We start from the raw sequence: 20,784 nt of genomic DNA, 5'->3' as shown, positions 1-20,784 counted from the left end.
TGGAAGAGCTTCCCTGGTTTCTGACCAGGGGGATTTTTTATTGTGTGCTAATTGTAAATACCTGTCTAATATTGTCACTCCTGGATGCTTTGTACCTGTTCATTGCATTCCATTGCAGAGTGTAGCTCTTGCTTGTCAATACAGCTTCATTTGCTTCGAACTGAGCTGCTCTGGCAAAGCTAATGCTGGGGGAAATTTCTACCCACCACAATGGGACTCTTGTTCCCTGGGATTGGGCTGTTGGTCACTTTCTGCTCTGACATCAGAGGAATCTTCATGGCAATTCTGGGTCCCTGCTGCATTTGAAGCTGTGATGAACTCTGCCATGGGTTGGTAGTGATGGGATTGAGCTGAGAGGCTGAGAGAAGTGTGCCTTAACTTGTCACTGTCTTTCCCTCCTTGGACAGGTCTCCATGGCCAGAGGCAGCAGATGGCCAACAGCAGCTCCATCACCCACTTCCTCCTCCTGCCATTCCCAGGCACAAGGCAGCTGCAGCTCCTGCACTTCTGCCTCTTCCTGGCCATCTACCTGGCTGCCCTTCTGGGCAATGGCCTCATCATCACCACCATAGCCTGGGACCATCACCTCCACACCCCCATGTACTTCTTCCTCCTCAACCTCTCTCTCCTTGACCTTGGCTGCATTTCCACCACAGTCCCCAGATCAATGACCAGTTCCTTCAGGGACATGAGGGACATCTCCTATGCAGGGTGTGTTGCTCAAGTGTTTTCTTTTCTCTTCTTCCTTGGAGCAGAGTTTTATCTCCTCACCACCATGTCCTACGATCGCTATGTTGCCATCTGCAGACCCCTGCACTATGAGACCCTCCTGGGCAGCAGAGTTTGTCTCCACCTGGCAGCAGCTGCCTGGGGCTGTGGCTTTCTCAATGCTCTGCTGCACACAGCCAATACATTTTCCCTGCCCCTCTGCCAGGGCAATGCTCTGGACCAGTTCTTCTGTGAAATCCCCCAGATCCTTAAGCTCTCCTGCTCCACATCCTACCTCAGGGAACTTTGGCTTCTTGTGGTCACTGCATTCTTGTCATGTGTCTGTTTTGTGTTGATTGTGGTGTCCTATGTGCAGATCTTCAGGGCAGTGCTGAGGATCTCCTCTCAGCAGGGACGCCAAAAAGCCTTTGCCACCTGCCTCCCTCACCTGGCTGTGGTCTCCCTCTTTCTCAGCACCATAATGTTTGCCCACCTGAAGCCCTCCTCCATCTCCTCCCCATCCCTGGACCTGGTGGTGTCAGTTCTGTACTCAGTGGTGCCTCCAGCAGTGAACCCTCTCATCTACAGCCTGAGGAACCAGGAGCTCAAGGCTGCCCTGAGCAAGCTGATCCCTGGATGCCTTGTGAAGCAATAAACTCTCTTCTCCCTCAGAGCAGTTCTGATGTCTCTCAGTGCAGGTCCAGCCTGGCTGCTGGAGTTCTGGCTTCTGCTGGGGCTGTTCCCCTTGTGAGAATGTTGTTCCCACACAAATGTCTTTCTTCAGACCATTTCTAGTTCAGTGTTGTCCTGTCTGCTGTGACCCAGAGGCTGCAGACATGAGGAGCTGTGCTCCCTGGGTGTTCAACAATAAAGTACTGATTTCCTTCCTCCTGAGTTACTTGTCGAAGTTCTTCCTCCAAGGCTTCTGTGGAGCTGCAGGGCAGTGCCTGTGTGCAGAGGTGGAGGGGCAGAGTCCCAGCACAGCAGCAGTGCCAGGGAGACCCAGAGCTTGGGCTGTCCTCAGCTGCTCTTTCTTCCCTTCCACCCTCTCCTGCTGAGCCTCTGTGCTGGGGCAAGGCCTGAGTGCTCTGGCAGCTTGGGCACTGTGCTGCTGTGTGGCAGTGCTGGCACTGCAGGCAGGGAGAGTCCAGGGCTGCTTGTGGGCCAGAGCTGTGCTCCAGAGCAGCACTGCCATCAGAACAGGAGGTCTCCTCATGCCTTCACACCCCAACCCCCTCCCATTACAGACTGCACCTACTCAGAGTTCAACCTGGATACCCTGACTCCCTTCCAGTATAGACTCAGTCCAAACATGGTTCCTTTAACCCCTCCCAGTACCAATGTGGCCTCATCCCAGTACAAACTGGATCCTACTGTCCTCTAGCACTGCAGCCTGGGTTCCATCCCAGCACAGAGTGGATCCCCTGGCTCCCTTCCCAGTACTGAATGTATCCATCCCAGTACAAACTGCACACCCTCATGCTCTCCCAGCATAATCTAGGCCTTGTCCCAATAAAATCTGGATCCCCACATGCATCCCAGTACAGCCTGGGAGCTGTCCCAGTACAAGCTGCTTTCCCTGACCACAGTCTAGGACATTCTGGGCCCTGCACACCACAATTTGGGATCCTTTTAACCCCTTCCTAGTACAGACCTGGTCACATCTCAGTACAAACTGCATCTCCTGAACCCCTCCCAGTTCAGATGAGGTCTTATCCCAGGACAAAGTGCATCACTTTGCCATCTCCCATACAGTTTCCTGTGCCCCTACAAAGTGCATCCCTTGGACCCCTTCGCTGTCCCAGCTGCACCCAGCACAGCACAAAGTGGATATCCTGATCCCAGTGCAGCTGTGGCCTGATCCTGGTCCACATGGGATCCCATTGCCATCTCCCAGCACAGTCTTATTATTATGACAATAATAATGCATTTTTGCTCATCCTAATGGTACTGATCTTTTGATGCTTTGTTTTTGCTGAGGAAAGGTGCATAGAAAATGACAATTTCAGAACACAATATGCTTTAACCATTCTTTTTTTATGTGACATACCTAAATTCCCCCTTTTTTTGTTTCTTTTTGTTTGTGTTTTTTGTTTGTTTGTTTTTTACCTAAAATGAAAATGTATGTTGTGCTATAATTAATTTTGACTTTCCTTTTAACTATGTAAAATTATGGCAAACTGGTGAGATAACACACAAATCCATAGGAACATTTTCTCTAATCACACAACAATCAAACAATGACAACAGTCAGTCCCAATTCAGATGGGTTTTTTTGGTACATTCTTCTGATTGATGCTTTTGATCTGAGATTATCATAACAGTTACTGTGATTGATGTTTGACTGCATGGGCAATGCTGTTCTTTCATAGTCTTGATTCTTCTGCTGTTATTTACTGCAGTGATTGCAGTTGACATGGGGTAGTTATTTCTTGCTGGGATCACTAAAACCCTTCGCTATAAAATAGACATATTTTTTATTTTTATTTTGCTTGGTTTTTTTAATATATATCTTTGAATTAATATTTTTATGTTTTTATTTTTACTTTGTGATTTTATTTTTATTTTTTATTTTAATTATTTTGGTAATTATTTAATATATTTTAAAATTTTTTTTGTATTTTTAAATCTAATTTCTTTAATTTATTTTTTTCATCTTTTTGTTATTTTATTTCACTTTTTTCTAATCTATTATAAATTTTTTAATTTTATTTTAAATTATGTATTTCATTTTAAAATATTTTTTAAATTTAATTTTTTACTTTTTAATTTAATTTTTAAAAATATATTTAAACTATTTGTAATAAATAATTTTATTTGTGTTATTTTTTATTTTTATTTTAATATAATTTAATTTTTATTATTTTTTTAATTATTTTTAAATTTTTGTTTATTTTTCAATTATTTTTCTTTTTTAAAATTAATTTTTCATTTTAGTTTTCTTTATTTTTGTTTTTTTATTTAATTAAAAAAATGTATTTTATTTTGAATTTCTTTTTTTTATTATTTTTATAATTTAATTTTATTATTTTAATTTTAAAATATTATTTTCTTTTTATTATATTTTTTATTTTTAATTTTCTTTTTATTTTTTAATTTTTAATGTTATTTTACATTATTTTAAAAAATTATTTAATTTTTGTGTGTGTGTTTTGGGGGGTTTTATACCTTTTTCATGTATTTTTTAATTTCTTTTTCATTATATGTATTTTGAGCTATAACTTCAATTTTTAATTTTTTTTTAATGTTTATTTGAATTTAATTTTTATTATTATTATATTGATGTCTTAATTTTTTTTTCTTCTGTTTTAGTTATTTTTCTTTTTTGTATTGTTTTTATTTTACAAATTTTTTTACTTTTAAAAATGTTTTTGTATTTTTATTTTTTATATTTTCTAGTCAATGTCAAAGAAGGAAATAGAAAGATGTTATATTAGCTAAGGAATACTTTTTAAATTAATTAGCTAAGGAATACTTTTAAAATTAATACCTTACAATGTGAACTCATTACTAAGTAGGCATACCTTACTATAACTACTATGTACTGAGTACCTGTAAACACCAAATACTTACTATTCATTATGCTTAGTAGGAAAACTTAGCAAAACTCTAAATAACAAATCTCTGAGAGACATTACAATCAGGAATGATGAAATTAGCACTGTTGCTTTACATCAGAGCAGAGCTTTGGTAGACTAGAGTCATACCAGAAAAGGGAGAGAGGTGGGGAGGGCGCAGGAAGGGTGCTGGCTAGCAAGGTATGCCCTAATTGCAATTTTTTCTGCACTAGGGCCTTAACCACTTGTAGCCTAGAAATTGCAAGCTCTGATGTAGTGTTAATAGAGTATTTGTCACCATACATGTCATATGGGGTTAAGAAATGATCACTTACAGCAGTTGTGTATCCTGACTTTAACCCACAGGTAGCTATGGCTTGTTTAGCTTCTTTTAACATTTTCCAATCCAGAGATTGCCATATTCGTTGTTGACTTTCTAATACCACAGGAAATTCACATCCAGAAAAAATTTACAGATTCTCCATCTATTGCTGCATCTCTCACAATCCCTTTCCACCAGTGCAGCAGAACAGTTCCCTGTCCTCCCAACTCCCGATCCCTTACATTATCATCCCTATGGAATTCGAGTGTATCCTCCATCGCAGTGATATTGTCTACTGATAATGTCTGGGATCTAAGAGGCAGGGAGGGTTGTGCAGCTCTAGCCACTGGGGGGAGGGGCACTACTGGGGGGGTACCACTGGGATTGTGAGGGCTGCTGCCATGGCTGCTGCCGGGGCTGCCACCATGGGCATGGCTGCCAAGGCCACCGGCATGGGGGGGGCCACTGTGATAGGGACCGCCACCGTGGTCGGTGCTGCCAGGACCGCCGGGGCTGCTTGGGCTCACGGGAGGGGTACAGCTTGTGGTAGGTTGAGAAAGGGCTTAGCTCTCCCTCCTCCACAGAGTAAGAAACCACAACTAGCCCAATCGAAGAGCAAGCTATATATTTACAAGCATATATGGAAAGCAGGTTACATATAACACAATATATACAGGTATTTACAATATATACACAGAAATACACAGCAAAGAGAAATAACACAACAAAAATCCCTCCCTGAGGGAGGGATCCCCTCCTTGGAACCCCCTCTCTCCCCCCCTACCTCCCTTTTTCCCCAAAAAGGGGTTAGAGAGAGAGAAAGGCAAGTTACTAAGAAAAGAGTTGTTAGTAAGCTTCAAAAGCCCATGCAGGATTAGTTTTTGCTTATCTGAAGGCCATCTCCAGCAGTTCACAGAGAGAGCAGGCAGGGAGAACAGGCTGATACCCACACTCCCCCAACTACCAAATGAAACTGAACTGAGGAAAAAAAAAAATTCCAACTGCTCCACAATCTAAAGTTGCATTTTATCCATCCACCAATGAAATTCGTTTAGAATATCAGAATGTTTTGGTTCTAGTACCGAAAACATTTAGCCAGTGTCTCAGCACTGTTTGTCCTTAAAGGCACAGCCTCAAACGACCACAGTCCACCCCTTTCTAAACAATTTCATTGGCTGTTCGTACTGTCCATCCAATCCAGAACAATATTTACAGTTTGTAAGTCAAGTTCATAGTCCATTCTGGCTATACTCAGATGTAGATGATTCAGAAGTCCAAGAAAATCAAAAATCAAGAAAATGGAAAACAGTTTGTCTCTCCGCAGACGAAGCGAAGAAAAGGGAAACAGGGAAACAGGGACTCTCAGTTGACTCAGGGCTCTCAGGGTTCTCAGGGTTCGCGCACTGTAGATCCCTCAGGGATTCTTCCTTTGGACGCGTTGTAGCTGTACAACAGTCTGAAATTAAACTCTTTCAGCTAAAGTTAAATCTCTTTGTGGAATACACTGGATCTCACCATTCTCTTGCATTACCCAATAAGTGTGACCAGGACCTTCTGCTGAAACCACCCCTCGGACAGGTTTAGCCTCTCCTGAGGGCAAAAATACCCAAACAGTTTTACCTAACAGGTTCTTTTCTCTAACAACAGGAACTCTATCACCTTCTACTTTTTGTATCAGATCTGAATGTGCCGGTCCAGCTCGGTTCACTGAACCTCTACTATTCACCAGCCAGGTTGCTTGTGCTAAATGTTTCTCCCAGTTTTTTAAAGATCCACCTCCCATGGCTTTGAGAGTGGTCTTCAACAAACCGTTGTAGCGTTCAATCTTCCCTGCAGCTGGTGCATAGTAAGGAATGTGGAAAATCCACTCAAAACCGTGCTCTTTTGCCCAGCTCTTTACAAGGTTGTTCTTGAAGTGAGTTCCATTGTCTGACTCAATCCTCTCTGGAGTTCCGTGTCTCCACAGGATCTGTCTCTCCAGACCGAGAATGGTGTTGCGTGCAGTTGCATGTGGAACTGCATAAGTTTCCAGCCATCCAGTGTTCGCCTCTACCATAGTAAGCACGTATTGCTTACCCGAACGAGAACGTGGTAGAGTGATGTAGTCAATCTGCCAGGCTTCACCATATCTGTACTTGGACCATCTGTCACCATACCACAAGGGCTTAATTCGCTTTGCCTGCTTAATAGCAGCACAAATGTCACAGTCATGGATGACTTGGGTGATGGCATCCATAGAAATGTCTATGGATCTGTCACAAGCCCACTGGTATGTTGCATCTCTGCCTTGATGTCCTGACGAATCATGAGCCCACCGAGCTAAGAATATCTCACCTCGATGCTTCCAGTCAAGATCAAGATCAGAGTCCTTGTCTACTTGAGAAACTCTTGCAGCTAGATCTGCCTGATGGTTCTGCTGCTGTTCCTCAGTAGCTTTGCTCTTAGGAATGTGAGCATCAATGTGTCTCACCTTCACTGGAATTCTCTCAACTCGATCGGCAATGTCTTGCCACAGTTCGGCTGCCCAGATGGGTTTTCCTTTCCTCTGCCAGCCATTCTTTTTCCAGTTCTTCAGCCAACCCCATAGAGCATTGGCTACCATCCATGAGTCAGTGTAGAGATAAAGCTTTGGCCATCTCTCACGTTCAGCTACGTCGAGAGCTAGCTGGACAGCTTTTACCTCTGCAAACTGACTGGATTCTCCTTCTCCATCCTTCGCCTCTGCAACTCGGTGTGTTGGACTCCACACTGCAGACTTCCACCTTTGCTTGTTCCCAACGAGACAACAGGAACCGTCTGTGAACAAAGCATATTTCTTCTCATCATCAGAAAGGTCATTTGTGGTGAAGAGGGAGGTTATTGCTTTATTACTTAGGACTTACGATTTATGAAAATTAATTTTTTATTATTATTATAAAATTGTCAATAACCGATGAATCACCAACTTATATACATGTTCTAGTGCACGTTCATGAAATATATCCCATAACTGGCTTAGTATTATGATTAGAATTTATTTGAGCTAATTACAAGCTATTTCTATATTTATATGCAAGAAGGTTGCAGTTCCGCCGCTTGGCCACTAGATGGCGACTCGACAGGATGTGACGGCTTCTGGTCGAGTTGATGGCAAAGCTCAGTTCTGTTCGGGGCCGGTTCGAGGCTTGGCCCTTGCGGAGTTGGCTCGCAGGAAAGGGCGAGCTGGCAGGGCTTGTCCGGAGATGGGCTGGCCCTCAGAGTCGACCCGTACCACAGGGTGGGACGACGGCCGCCGGCAGGCGTGCCCGGGGGACGCAGCGGCACGTGGATCTGTAGAGGCGGCCCCGGGAGTCAGCTCGCATGAAAGGGGCGGGCCCGACTTGGGGTCGGCCCGGCGCGGCAGGTTCCCGGGACCGTGCGCGGCTTTGGGTCGAGCTCAGATGGAGCTCTGTCCTGTGTGCCGCCGGTTCGAGACTGGGGTCTCGCAGAGCTGGCTTGCACGAGAGGACGGGCTGGTAGGGCTGGTCCGGAGACGAGCTGGTCCTCAGAGTTGATCCGCACCACACGGCAGGACGGCGATCGCTGGCGGACTTGCCTGGGGGACGCGGCGGTACGCAGATCTGCAGGGGCGGCCCCGGGAACGAGGAATATCGGCGGGGCGGGCCCGGCTCGGCAAATTCTCTCGCTTCTTGTCTGCTGGGCTCAAAGCAACAGCAGGATACCCGAAGCGGTCCAGGGGGGAGTTCAGTGCAGTGTAAGCACGAATGCTGCTGAGTAATCCCTGGAGTTAACAGGGTTTGGAGCGGCACGTGGCGCTCTTCTCTCCACTATGGTGGGGTTAAGCAATTGCTTGGGGACCTGGCACGGTCAAGTCCCTTCTCCCCGATAATTAGGCAGATCTTACCCTCGGGGGTTGATCCAGTCCATGCAGTAGTGACGGGGGGGGGGGGGGGGGTCCTCTCCCGGTCAGTGGGACTGGCTGTGGCAACGCTGGCTCCTCAGCTCAGCGCGGTGTCCTTCCTCTTGTGGAAATAATTCCTCCAGTTGCTTCTCACATGCAGATGCCTTGATATGCGTGCATGTATGTAACAGAAGATAAACAATAAACTCAATTGCAGAGGCAGCGGCTCGGACTTAACTCTCGAGCTAGCACAGAGACAGAAATGGAGGAGGAAGGCACTTGTTTACTCACTGGGGTAATACTTATAGAATCCCTCGAGACTAGGTTTGACCAATGGGCATTCTCATAAACAACTGGCTTCAGCCTATGGGAAAGCATGAAGCTAGAATTCTTCCATATTTGGGGAATGCACAAGCACAGCATGCACCAGCAGCGTGCTAGCCTGGCTTTTGTCTTCCTCCTGAGGGAGGGGGAGCTCGCCCACATGCTGGGGCAAGATTCAGTATCTGGGCCTTCTCCACACCATCCACAAGAAGGGTTGGATGGAGGAACCTGGAAGCTCCAGGCCTGGCAGCCTGACCTCAGTGCCAGGGAAAGTGATGGAACAGATTATCCTGGCAGCAATAACTGCACCTGAAGGATGGCCAAGGGCTCAGGTCCAGCCAGCATGGAGTTAGGAAGGGCAGGTCCTGCCTCTCCAACCTGATCTCCTTCGGTGATCAGGTGACCTGTCTGGTGGACGTGGGGAGGCCTGTGGATGTGGTCTACCTGGACTTCAGCAAGGCCTTTGACGCCGTCCCCGACAGTAAACTGCTGGCTAAGCTGTCAGCTCGTGGCTTGGACAGCAGCTCTCTGAGCTGGGTTAGGAACTGGCTGGAGGGCTGAGCCCAGAGAGTGGTGCTGAATGGAGCCACAGCCAGCTCAATTGGTAAGGGATGAGGAAGATTATGATCAAGAGGCTGGTCCATCAAGTGGGAAATCAGACGGAGTGAGTGAGATCAAACAAGCAGAGACTACTTGGTCCTTAACCTCAGCAGAACTGAGAGACATAGGCAAGGATCATAGTCACCAGCCAGGAGAGCGGATTGCTGCTTGGCTGCTCTGGTGCTGGGATAATGGGGCTGACAGCCAACTGCTGGAAGGGAAAGAGGCCAAACAATTGGGACCCATTGCTAGAAACAGAGGTATTGAGAAAGGCATTGCAAAAGAGACAGGCATATGCAGCCTCTGGAGATGACTCCTGCTAAGTGTGAGGGCCAGGTACCCATGCAAGGAGGCCCTTATGAGTTCTCCAGGGAAGTGAAACACTGCAGATGAAGGAATCCAATACTTAGTAGTGTTGGAAGTTATCTATAGTGATTTAGATGATCCAAGTGTCTCCACAGACCCAGAGGATGTCCACAGGCCATGTGGAGGAAAGTGATCCAAGGTGCTCCAGCATGATATTCAAACAGCCTAGCATTGATGTACTATTTGGATGAGGACACACAGTCTGTGGAGACAGTGTCAGCCTGGCTCCAGAATTTGGAGGATAACCTCTGTATCAACTCATTCCCACGAGCCAGTGCCTCATTTACCAGGTGTACTCCAAGAAATCCACCCCCTCCTGCCCAAGTTGGAGTGAAAGGGAGCCCCAGATGCACACCACATGGAGTACTCTTTTTTTCTGCGTGGCCAGGGGGAGGACATGAGGAAGTGGGATGGTGAAGCCACTTCTGAACTGGAGACTCGAGTACATGAACTGAGAGGGAAGATGGTGGTTAGGAAGGGATCATCTAAGCAGGCAGCAAAGGTCGCTGCTGTAGAGAGCCAAGAGGGTAATCAAGGATCTTCCAGGCAGAGAAGAACTGAGGTCACCTCCCTTGATCCTGAGGAGGGGACCCCTGTCCAGGCCCCACCAGGATCAGACAGTGAATACTCTGACGCAGACAAGGAGTAGAGGGTCCCTGCCTTTGGCCCGGAGGAGGAAAGGGATGGCAGAGTGTGCTGCACTGTGTGGGTTTGATGGCCTGGCACATCAAAGCCACAGAAACAAAAGGCATGTTGGCAGACACAGGGGCACAGTGCACATTGATGCCATCAGGGCACAAAGGCACTGGATCCATCTGGATTTCTGGAGTGACAGAAGGCTGCCAGCAGCTGTCTGTACTAGAAGCTAATATGAGCCTAAAGAGGGAATAATTGGGAAAAACATCCCATTGTGCCCGCCCCAGAGGCCCCTTGCATTCTTGGTACAGATCACCTCAAGAGAGGCTACTTCAAGGGCCCAAAGGGCTCTTGATGGGCTTTTGGTGTGGCCATGGTGAATACAGAGAAGATCAGAGAGCTGTCTGCCCTGCCTGGCCTTGCAGAGAATCCCTTCCTTGTGGGACTGCTGCAGGTTGAAGCACAACAGCTGCCAGCTGCTACCAGGACTGTGCACAGGCAGCAATATCACACAAACCAAGACTGCCTGGATCCCATTCATGAACTGATTCACCAGCTGGAGATCCAGGGAGTGACCAGCACTTTCAACAGTCCCAGCTGGGCAGTACAGAAACCTGACAGAGGGTGGAGATTAACAGTGGACTATTGAGGCCTGAATGAGGTGACACCACCACTGAGTGCTGCTGTGCCAGACATGCTGGAGATCCAGGATGAGCTGGAGTCAAAGGCAGCCAAGAGGTTCTCTATGACTGACATTGCCAATACTGCCTTCTCAATTCCATTGTCAGAAGAGTGCAGGCCACAATTTGCTGTTACCTGGAGGAGTGTGCAATGCACCTGCAATTGACTGCCCCAGCGGTGGAAGCAGAGCTCCACCATTTGTCATGGACTAATCCAGACTGCACTGGGAAGGCTGATGCCCCTGAACATCTCCAGAATATCCATGACATCATTGTGTGGGGCCACAGGGCAGAAGAAGTGTTGGAGAAGGGAGAAAAAATTATTCAGATACTCTGAAGGCTGAATTTGCCATGAGGAAAAGCAAGGTCAAAGGAACTGCAGAGGAAATTCAGTTCCTGGCAAGAAAATGGCAGGCTGGATGCTGTCATGTACCTATGGACATGGTCAGCAGGATAGCAACCATGTCTCCACCATCCAACAAGAAGGAGACACAGTCTGTCCTAGGCCTTGTGGGGCTCTGCAGAATGCATGTCCCAGGCTGCAGTCAGCTTGTGAGCCCTCTCTATCGAGTGACCTGAAAGCAGAATCATTGTGAGTGAGGCAGTGAGCAACAAGGCTTTGAGCAGATCAAACAGGAGGGAGCTGTGCAGTGGCACTTGGGCCTATCTGAATGGCACCACTGGTGCAAAATATCCTCTACAGTGCAGCCAGGGAGCATGGAGCACTTGGAGACTCTGGCAGAAGACATCAGGTGAAACCTGAGGTCAGCCACTGGGGTTTTGGAGTAGGAATAAGGGGTGGAGATTGTATTGGGTTTGGGCTGAGCTGGAGTTAATTCTCCTCTGAGCATCCTGCTAGTGCTGTGCTTTGCAGGGCTGTGGCTGGGTGTTGGTAACACAGCAGAGTTTTGGCTGCTGCTCAGCTGAGCTCTCAGGCTGTGCTTTTCCAACATTTCCCTGCCCCAAGAGTATCCTGGGGTGGGGGGGGGAGGCCAAGATCTTGGGAGGGAACACAGCCAGGACAGCTGAACCAATGTGGTCAAAGGAGTGCTCCATGCCATGTGTGGTCAGCTCAGCTGTAAGAGTGAAGTGGGAAGGAGATTGATCCATGAGTTTGTCCTCCAGAAGAAGCACTCTGACCAGAGCCCTGCTGCCTGAGACCAAACCCCCTGTGCTGCTTGGCAGTAGAGATTCACTCCTCTCTCTGATTCCCCTTGTGTGGTCTATTGCTTGTGCCTACCCTTAGTGTTAAACTGCTTCTATCTTACACTGCCTTTTGTTATCTTTCCCCTTTCCCCTGTCCATCTAAGAAGGGCAGTAATAGAGTGGCTTTGGTGGGCATTAAGCCCCTAGCCAGGTCCAAACCACCTCACATGCGAAGTAAGAAAGATACCACAGAGTCTGGGAGGAAACATTCCCAATGCCCTGGGATGGAGCAAACCCTGCACACAGGGAAGAAGGACAACTGCAGCTGGGCTGTGGCAGCAGTGTGCCCAACCAGGAACAGCAGTTGTCCTCCCCCAGACTCGGCACTGCTATGGCCACATCTGGATGCTTGGTGTCTGGGTGTGGAGCTCTGCAGTCGATGGAGAAGGAAGGAACTGGGTAGACTACATTGGAGATCTGCCAGGATGGGGTTTGACATCTCTGTGGAGAAGCTGAGGGACCTGGGCTGCTTCAGCCTGCTGAATGGAGGCTCAGGGCACTGCCACAGCAGTGTGCACATGGCTGAAGGGTGGTTTCAGAGGATGGAACTTTTCTGGGGAGTGGGAAGAGACCAAAACCTCCACAAAGTGCAGCTTGGAAGGTTCAGAGTGGAGATGAGGCCAAAGAAATGTCCCTCAAAGGGCAGAGCTGCTATTCATGAGGCCATCCAGAGGTGTCAGGAACTGGCAGGGAGAGCTGAGACAACTCAGGGAAGGGATGGAAATGGCAGGGGGAGAGCTGGCTGGGGAAGCAAGATTGGTGTCAGCAGCCTGAAGGGAAAGAGAAGCAGGAACGGGACAGTGTAGGAGAGGCTGCAGTAGGGATGGCCAAGGGCTCTGGCAAGGCTGAGAGCCCAACAGGGCCAAGGGCTTTGTCCCCTTAGCTCTGGCAGTGGCCTCTGCCACCAAGGCCTGTGAGGAGAAACTTGGCTTTGAGGCTTTGAGGTTCTTGTATTGCAAGGACAGTGCTCAGGGCTTGGCCTTTCTGCTTCACAGACCAAAGGCAAGTTTTTCTGCCCTGTACTTTGCCTTTGTCTCCCTGCAATCCTGGCCTCTAACAAGCTGCTCTAACGAGTCCCTGGGGAGCCTTTGGCAGTAACAAGCCTCAGAGAGGCCAATCAGTGCTTCAAGGTACTTTGGAGTTTGCTTCTGCCTTGGACTTCTTGAGAGGCTTCTTGGCAGTACCTTGGCAGAGTCTCCTGGCAGTACCTAAGGATGATGTCATCAGCCCCAAATACCCCATGGGGCTCATTAAATACTGCTGAACCTCTAATTATATCCAAGGTTTCTGCAGCTAATTGGAGAGGATTTATTGCACAAAGCATCTGATAAAAATTATTTCACAGGGTGAATCAGAGCCCTGAGACACAAGTGAGTGACAGGCTCTGCCTTGCCAGGGGCTGGGGGTCAGGGCTTGGCCCTTTGGATCAATGAAACCCCTCCAGGTTTCCTCAGCAGCAGAGCCACCTTGAGCTGCTTGTCCTGACCTGGCAGCACTGCCTCAGTTCTCTGCTCTCACCACAGCCTGGAGATGCTTCAGTGCCTCCAGTGATGCTTCCACTGTCTCCTTCTGCTCTAACCAGACCCTGGGGACACTTTCCCAGTATGCTTCACTGGGACCCATTAACAGTAGAAGAAACTTCAGATTTTGAATCTGAGTTTGACTTCTGGAGAGGTTTCATCAGCTTTCTCTCAGTCCCTGAAGTTAACAGGGCAACAAAAGCCAAGAGAGGAGTTATTAAAACACCATGGGTTGGTCCTCTGCTGCCCTATTGGGCCGGACTCCTGGGCTGGAAGGAGCTGCTGGCAAGCAGGCAGCACTGCAGAGAGACAGCTCTGGCCAGGAGCAGCTCCTCTGCACAGCACAGCAGGGCTGAGGACACTGCCAGAGGATCTCAGGAAGATGAGGAAGGCAGAGAGAGCCTCAAGGTGGCCAGGACTGGGAGGATGACTGAGAGCTCACTGGAGGAGAAGTCACTGCAGTCACTGACACAGTGAGGCTGTGGGTGCAGGACACTGCAGCTGTAGCTCCTGGAGGCTTCTCCATCTCAGCTGCTGATGCTCAGCTGAAGGCTCCTGGAGTGTGCATACAGAAGGAGGACCAAAGCCCTTCAGTTCCATCCTGTGAGCAGCAGTGAGAAGACCTGGGGAAGGAGAAGGCTTCACCCCCAGCCCCTCTGCCTTTCTCTCTTCCCTTCACTGTCTCTGCAGCACTGCAGGCCTGCTCCCTGGTTCTCCACCTCTCCATGGGTGTGGTGGGTTTAGGCTATGCCTTTAAAATTTAGTTACAGATTTTGAGCAGAAAAGTAGAAACAAAATAAATAGATCATTCTTGGGTGTGAAAAGGAAAAGAAAAGATTATTCTAAACAAATTCATTGGATAAACATCTGGAATCAGAGGAGCTGTACCATAACAATTCTCTCTTCTCTTCTGGTCTCAGCTGTTTTGCTTAGCTGGGGAGAGATCAGCTGCTTTGGCTGGCCTTGGCTAAGGCTAACCCACTGCTTTTATTCTCTCTCCACCCCTTTCTCTCTTGGAACAGGGGGGTAGGGGTTGGGGACCAGCTTCCCTGGTCTCTGACCAGAGGGGTTTCATGTCATTTGGTAATTGTAAATACCTGTCTACTATTGTCACTCCTCTATGTTCTGTACCTGTTCATTGAATTCCATTATATAGTGTAGCTCTTGCTTGTCAATACAACTTTATTTGCTTCTAACTGAGCTGCTATGGCAAAGGTAATGATGGGGGGAAATTTCAACCCAACAATGGGACTCTTGTTCTCTGGGATTGGGCTGTTGGTCACTTTCTGTTCTGACCCCAGAGGAATCTTCATGGCCATTCTGGGTCCCTGCTGCACTTGAAGTTTTGATGAACTCTGCCATTGGTTGGCAGTGATGGGACTGAGCTGATCCATTCCTCATGCACCTCAGGGACAGGGGTTAGAATAAGGCTGAGAGAAGTGTGCCCTAACTTGTCACTGTGTTTCCCTCCTTGGACAGGTCTCCATGGCCAGAGGCAGCAGATGGCCAACAGCAGCTCCATCACCCACTTCCTCCTCCTGCCATTCCCAGGCACAAGGCAGCTGCAGCTCCTGCACTTCTGCCTCTTCCTGACCATCTACCTGGCTGCCCTGCTGGGCAATGGCCTCATCATCACCACCATAGCCTGGGACCACCACCTCCACACCCCCATGTACTTCTTCCTCCTCAACCTCGCCCTCCTTGACCTAGGTGCCATCTCCACCACTGTGCCAAAATCCATGGCCAATTCCCTGAGGGACACCAGGGACATCTCCTACGCAGGATGTGTTGCTCAGGTCTTTCTCTTTCTCTGTTTCATTTCATCAGAGTACTCTCTCCTCACCACCATGTCCTACGATCACTACGTTGCCATCTGCAGACCCCTGCACTATGAGACCCTCCTGGGCAGCAGAGTTTGTCTCCACATGGCAGCAGCTGCCTGGGGCTGTGGCTTTCTCTATGCTCTGCTGCACACAGCCAATACATTTTCCCTGCCCCTCTGCCAGGGCAATGCTCTGGACCAGTTCTTCTGTGAAGTGCTCCAGATCTTTAAGCTCTCCTGCTCCACATCCTACCTCAGGGAACTTTGGCTTATTGTGGCCAGTGCCTGTTTATTCTTTGTCCTTTTTGTGTTCATTGTGTTGTCCTATGTGCAGATCTTCAGGGCAGTGCTGAGGATCCCCTCTCATCAGGGACGCCACAAAGCCTTTGCCACCTGCCTTCCTCACCTGGCTGTGGTCTCCCTGTTTCTCAGCACTATAATCTTTGCCTACCTGAAGCCCACTTCTATCTCGTCCCCATCCCTGGATCTGGTGCTTGCAGTTCTCTACTCAGTGGTTCCTCCAGCAGTCAACCCTCTCATCTACAGCCTGAGGAACCAAGAGCTGAAGGATGCCCTGAGGAAAATGATCACTGGATGCTTTCAGGAGCAATAAACTCTTTGTCTTCTCCTGCAGAGAAGTTCTGTTGTCACTCACAGTCTGGTTTCTCTCTTTTTGGCTGCTGCTGGTGCTGTTCCCCTTGTGAGAATGTTGTTTCCCCACCAGAGTCTTTCTTCAGACCATTTCTGATTCAATGCTGGCCTGTCTGCTGTGACCCAGAGACTGCAAACAGGAGCAGCTGTGCTCCTTGGGTGTGTAACATGCAAGGAAGAATTCTTCTGATCTAGAAGTTCATAACAGAGACAGAGGCGTCTGGTAAAACTTGATTTGAATAAAGAGAGAGTCCACAGGACTGTGGGGTCTGTGGGGTCTCTCTCATTGCTGAAGGCACAGCTCCCCTTTCATCCTCCATTTCTGGATAGAGATTTCCCTCTCCCTTTCCCCACTGGCTCAGGTACTCAGGATTTAGTCTTTCCCCAAACCCCTGCTCCATATCCCCCTTCACACGAACCCTCCCTGCTTCATACATCCTATCTTCATTTAAATTAGGTTCTCCACTTCTCTGGGTGGAGAAGTTAATATTCAGTAGTCTGTTAAGCCTGTGCTCTGGCTGCCCTGAGCAAACTGATCCCTGGATGTTTCAGAAGCGATAAACTTTGTCTTCTCCTGCAGGGCAGTTCTGATGTCACTCAGTGTAGGCCCAGCCTAACTGCTTGAGTTGTGGCTGCTGCTGGGGCTGTTCCCCTTGGGAGAATGTTGTTCCCACACAAATGTCTTTCTTCAGACCATTTCTGGCTCAGTGTTGTCCTGTCTGCTGTGACTCAGAGGCTGCAGACATGAGGAGCTGTGCTCTCTGTGTTCAACGCAATAAAAGACCTTGCAGGGACTTGTTTCTCTGAGCTCCTTCCTCCAAGGCTCCTTCCTCTAAGGCCTCTCCTGCTGAGCCTCTGTGCTGGGGCAAGGCCTGAGTGCTCTGGCAGCTTGGGCACTGTGCTGCTGTGTGGTAGTGCTGGGCCTGCAGGCAGGGAGAGTCCAGGGCTGCTTCTGGGACAGAGCTGCTCCAGAGCAGCACTGCCATCAAAACAGGAGGTGTCCTCATGCCTTCATACCCCAACCCCCTCCCATTACACACTGCACCTAGTCAGAGTCCATACTGGATACCCTGACCCCCTTCCAGTATAGACTCAGTCCAAACATGGTTCCTTTGTTGCCTCCCAGTACAGATGTGGCCTCATCCCAATAATAACTGGATCCTACTGTCCTCTAGCTCTGCAGCCTGGGTTCCATCCCAGCACAGAATGTATTCCCTGACTCCCTTCCCAGCACCATCTGCATCCATCCCAGTACAAACTGCACACCCTCATGCCCTCCCAGTACAGTCTGTGACCTGTCCCAGTCCAAACAGGATCCCTTTCATCCCTCCAGGTACATATTAGTCCTTGTCCCAATAAAAAGTGGAACCCCTTATGCCCTCCCATTACAGCCTGGACCCTGTTCCAGTACAAGATGCATTCCGTGACTCCCTCTCCATATAGACTGGGCCCTGTCCAAGTACAAACTGGTGTCCTGATCCCATCCCAGTATAGTCCAAGACCTGTCCCAGAAACTAGTATAGTCCAGGACATGTTCCAGAAACGGGATCCAATGGCATCACCCAGTACAGACTGGGGACCATGCCAGTGCATACTGCATCTCCTGATCTCCTCCCAGTACAGACATGGGCAAAGTTGAAGCTCTGGCCCCCTTCCACTATCCACTCCCAGGCAGACTGGGCCCCATACCAGTACAATCTGAGTCACCTGGCCACACCCCAGTACAGTCTGGGACTCATACCAGTACATACTGGGTTCCTTTAAACCCTCTTCTATGGGTGACACCATCCTGGGGTTGGGTTGCAAGAACCCTGCCAGGTTTGTCCCAGCAAACAAAAGAAACCTGTTCCTAGTGGATCTGTTTTCTCCATCCTGGGAGGAGGGGACCCCGAGACTAAATCAGTCTGTGTCTCACCTACTTCCTGTCCAGCAAGACTAACCCTAACCCTAACCGAACTCTAACCAAACCCTAAACCTAACCCTATCCATAACCCTAACCCCAAACTTAACCCTAATCGACCCCAACCCTAACCCAAACTTAACTCTAAACCTAACCCTAAACCTGACCCTAACCCTAATGGACCCTAACCCTAACCTGACCCTAACCCTAACCCTAACCCTAACCCTAACCCTAACCCTAACCCCAACCCTAACCCCTAACCCTAACCCAATCCAGCAAGACTATAATGGCAAGACCATGGCAGCCATGAGCTCTTTTTGCTCCTGCCTTGCCTGGTTGAAGGGCCCACAGCTACTGCTGGCTTCCTGGTTCTGCCACGTGCTCAGGCCTTATCCTCTCCCTGCCGCATCCACGCTTCTCTACAGGACTGAGCTCCACATGCACCGAGGGAGATACAAGGCCATCCACATTTGGGGTTGCTTATTCTCCTATTCACCCTTATTCCTTACCCTTGTATGTCCCCCCTGTTATTGCTATAGACATATTTTGTTTAAAAATTTACTTCTACTTCCAAACTGACTCCGGGTTGTTTACTTTTTTTGGTAGATTAAACTCCAGGTAAGGCTTAAACCACCACAATATTTTGGCACTCCAACGCCAGCACTTTGGAAAGAAAGGATTGGAAGCAGTGATGTTGAACTTGAAGACTCTTGAAGATCTTGAGGAAGAAGTTCTTCACCATGAGAGTGGTGAAGCCCTGGAATGGGTTGTCCAGGGAGGTAGTTGAGGCCTCATCGCTGGAGGTGTTTAAGACCAGGCTGGATGAGGCTCTGGTCAGCCTGATCTAGCGTGAGGTGTCCCTGCCCATGGCAGGGGGGTTGGAACTAGGTGATCCTTGTGGTCCCTTCCAACTCTGACTGATTCTATGAGTCTATGACTCTAAAGTTCCAAGCCTTCAGACAGGTTTTTGGCTGGATTTTTTGGACCCATGTCACGTGGTTTGGTTAATGACAGAGATGCTGCTTAACGGGATGCTGCTTTCACCTGGAGGGGCGGACCATACCAATGGAATGGGTTGCCTCAGGGCTGGGTCCATAGCTCAACCATCTGCCATGAGGTGATCCAGACTGCCTTAGAGAAAGGTGGAGCCCCTGAGCACCTGCAGTTCATTGATGACATCATTGTATGGGATGAGACAGCAGAGGAAGTTTATCAGAAGGGTGAGAGGATAATCAATATCTTGTTGGAGGCTGGCTTTGCCATCAAGAGAAGCAAGGTGAAAGAGCCTGCCAGGGAGATCCAGTTCCTGGGTGTCAGAAGGCAAGATGGCTGTTGCCACATCCCTCTGGAGGTGGTGAACAGGGTAGCTACTCTGGTGCAGCCCATGAACAAGAAAGAGACACAGTCCTTTCTGGGGCTTGTGGGCTTCTGGAAAATGCACATTCCTGGGTACAGCAAATTGTGAAACCTCTCTTCCATGTAACAAGGAAGAAAATTATTTTGTGTGGGGACCTGAGCAGCAGGTAGCATTCGAGCAGATCAAACGAGAGGTGGTCCAGTCTATGGATCTGGGACCTGTTCAAACTGGACCAGAGATCAAGAATGTGCTGTACACTGCAGCTGGTGAGAATGGTCTTACATGGAGCTTGTGGCAGAAGGCTCCTGGTGAAGCCAGGGGCAGGCCCCTAGGTTTCTGGAGGAAGGGCTACAAAGGCTCCGAGGCCAACTACAGCGCAACAGAGAAGGAAATCCTATCTGCCTATGAGGGTGTCCGGGCTGCCTCTGAGGTCATTGGGACTGAGTCACCACTATTTCTAGCTCCAAGGCTTCCAGTCCTCAGCTGGATGTTCAAAGGGAGGGGCTAAAGCCCACATCATGCCACAGATGCCACCTGCAGGAAGTGGATGGCCCTGATAACTCAGCGAGCTCAGATGGGGAGCTTTGAACATCCTGGCATAGTGGAAGTGATCAGCAACTGGCCAGAGGTGCTGACTTGGGAATACCACCAGAGCAGACAGTGAGCTGTGCTGAGGAGGCTCCCCCATACAATGATCTCCCTGACCATGAGAAGGGCTATGCTCTATTTACAGATGGGTCCTGCTGGCTTGTAGGCAGCAAGCGGAGATCGAAGGCAGCTGTCTGGAGCCCAACAAGGCAAGTGGCGGAAGCAAGGGATGGAGAAGGTGAATCCAGTCAGTACGCAGAGGGAAAAGCTGTCCAGCTGGCCCTGGATGTGGCAGAAGGAGAGAAGTGGCCAGGGCTGTATCTCTACACTGACTCCTGGATGGTAGCCAATGCCTTGTGGGGTGGCTGAAGGAATAGAGGAAGAATGGGTGGCAGAGAAAAGGGAAGCCTGTTTGGGCTGCTGACCTGTGGCAAGACATTGCTGCCCACCTGGGCAGGCTGCCAATAAAGGTATGGCACATGGATGCACACATCCCCAAGAGCAGAGCCACAGAGGAGCACAAGCACAACCACCAAGCAGATCTGGCTGCTAACATCTCCCATATAGCCTTGGCCTGGGAACACAAGGGTGAGCTGTTCTTAGCTTGCTGGGCCCAGGACACTCCTGGCCACCAAGGGAGAGATGCCACATCCCGGTGAGCTGGGGA

At 49.0% G+C, this 20,784-nt stretch overlaps 2 protein-coding genes across 2 annotated transcripts; both read left to right on the top strand.

The window, feature by feature from the left end:
• Positions 1–811: 811 nt before the first annotated feature.
• LOC128899755 (olfactory receptor 14J1-like) lies at positions 812–4,516 on the top strand (the record flags this gene model as incomplete). The annotated part of the gene is made up of 2 exons (XM_054179438.1): positions 812–1,273; positions 4,499–4,516. Coding segments are annotated over 2 exons (480 nt in total), but the record flags the coding sequence as incomplete, so codon positions are not given.
• Positions 4,517–15,286: 10,770 nt separating this feature from the next.
• On the top strand, positions 15,287–16,234 carry LOC128899770 (olfactory receptor 14A16-like). Its single transcript, XM_054179452.1, has one exon. It carries the CDS (start codon positions 15,302–15,304, stop codon positions 16,232–16,234), a length of 933 nt encoding a protein of 310 aa, XP_054035427.1. The 5' UTR covers positions 15,287–15,301.
• Positions 16,235–20,784: the final 4,550 nt, after the last annotated feature.

Source organism: Dryobates pubescens, unplaced genomic scaffold, assembly GCF_014839835.1.
Source record: "Dryobates pubescens isolate bDryPub1 unplaced genomic scaffold, bDryPub1.pri scaffold_56_arrow_ctg1, whole genome shotgun sequence".
NCBI classification, from domain to species: Eukaryota; Metazoa; Chordata; class Aves; order Piciformes; family Picidae; genus Dryobates; species Dryobates pubescens.
This window is presented reverse-complemented; position numbering and strand designations above follow the sequence as displayed.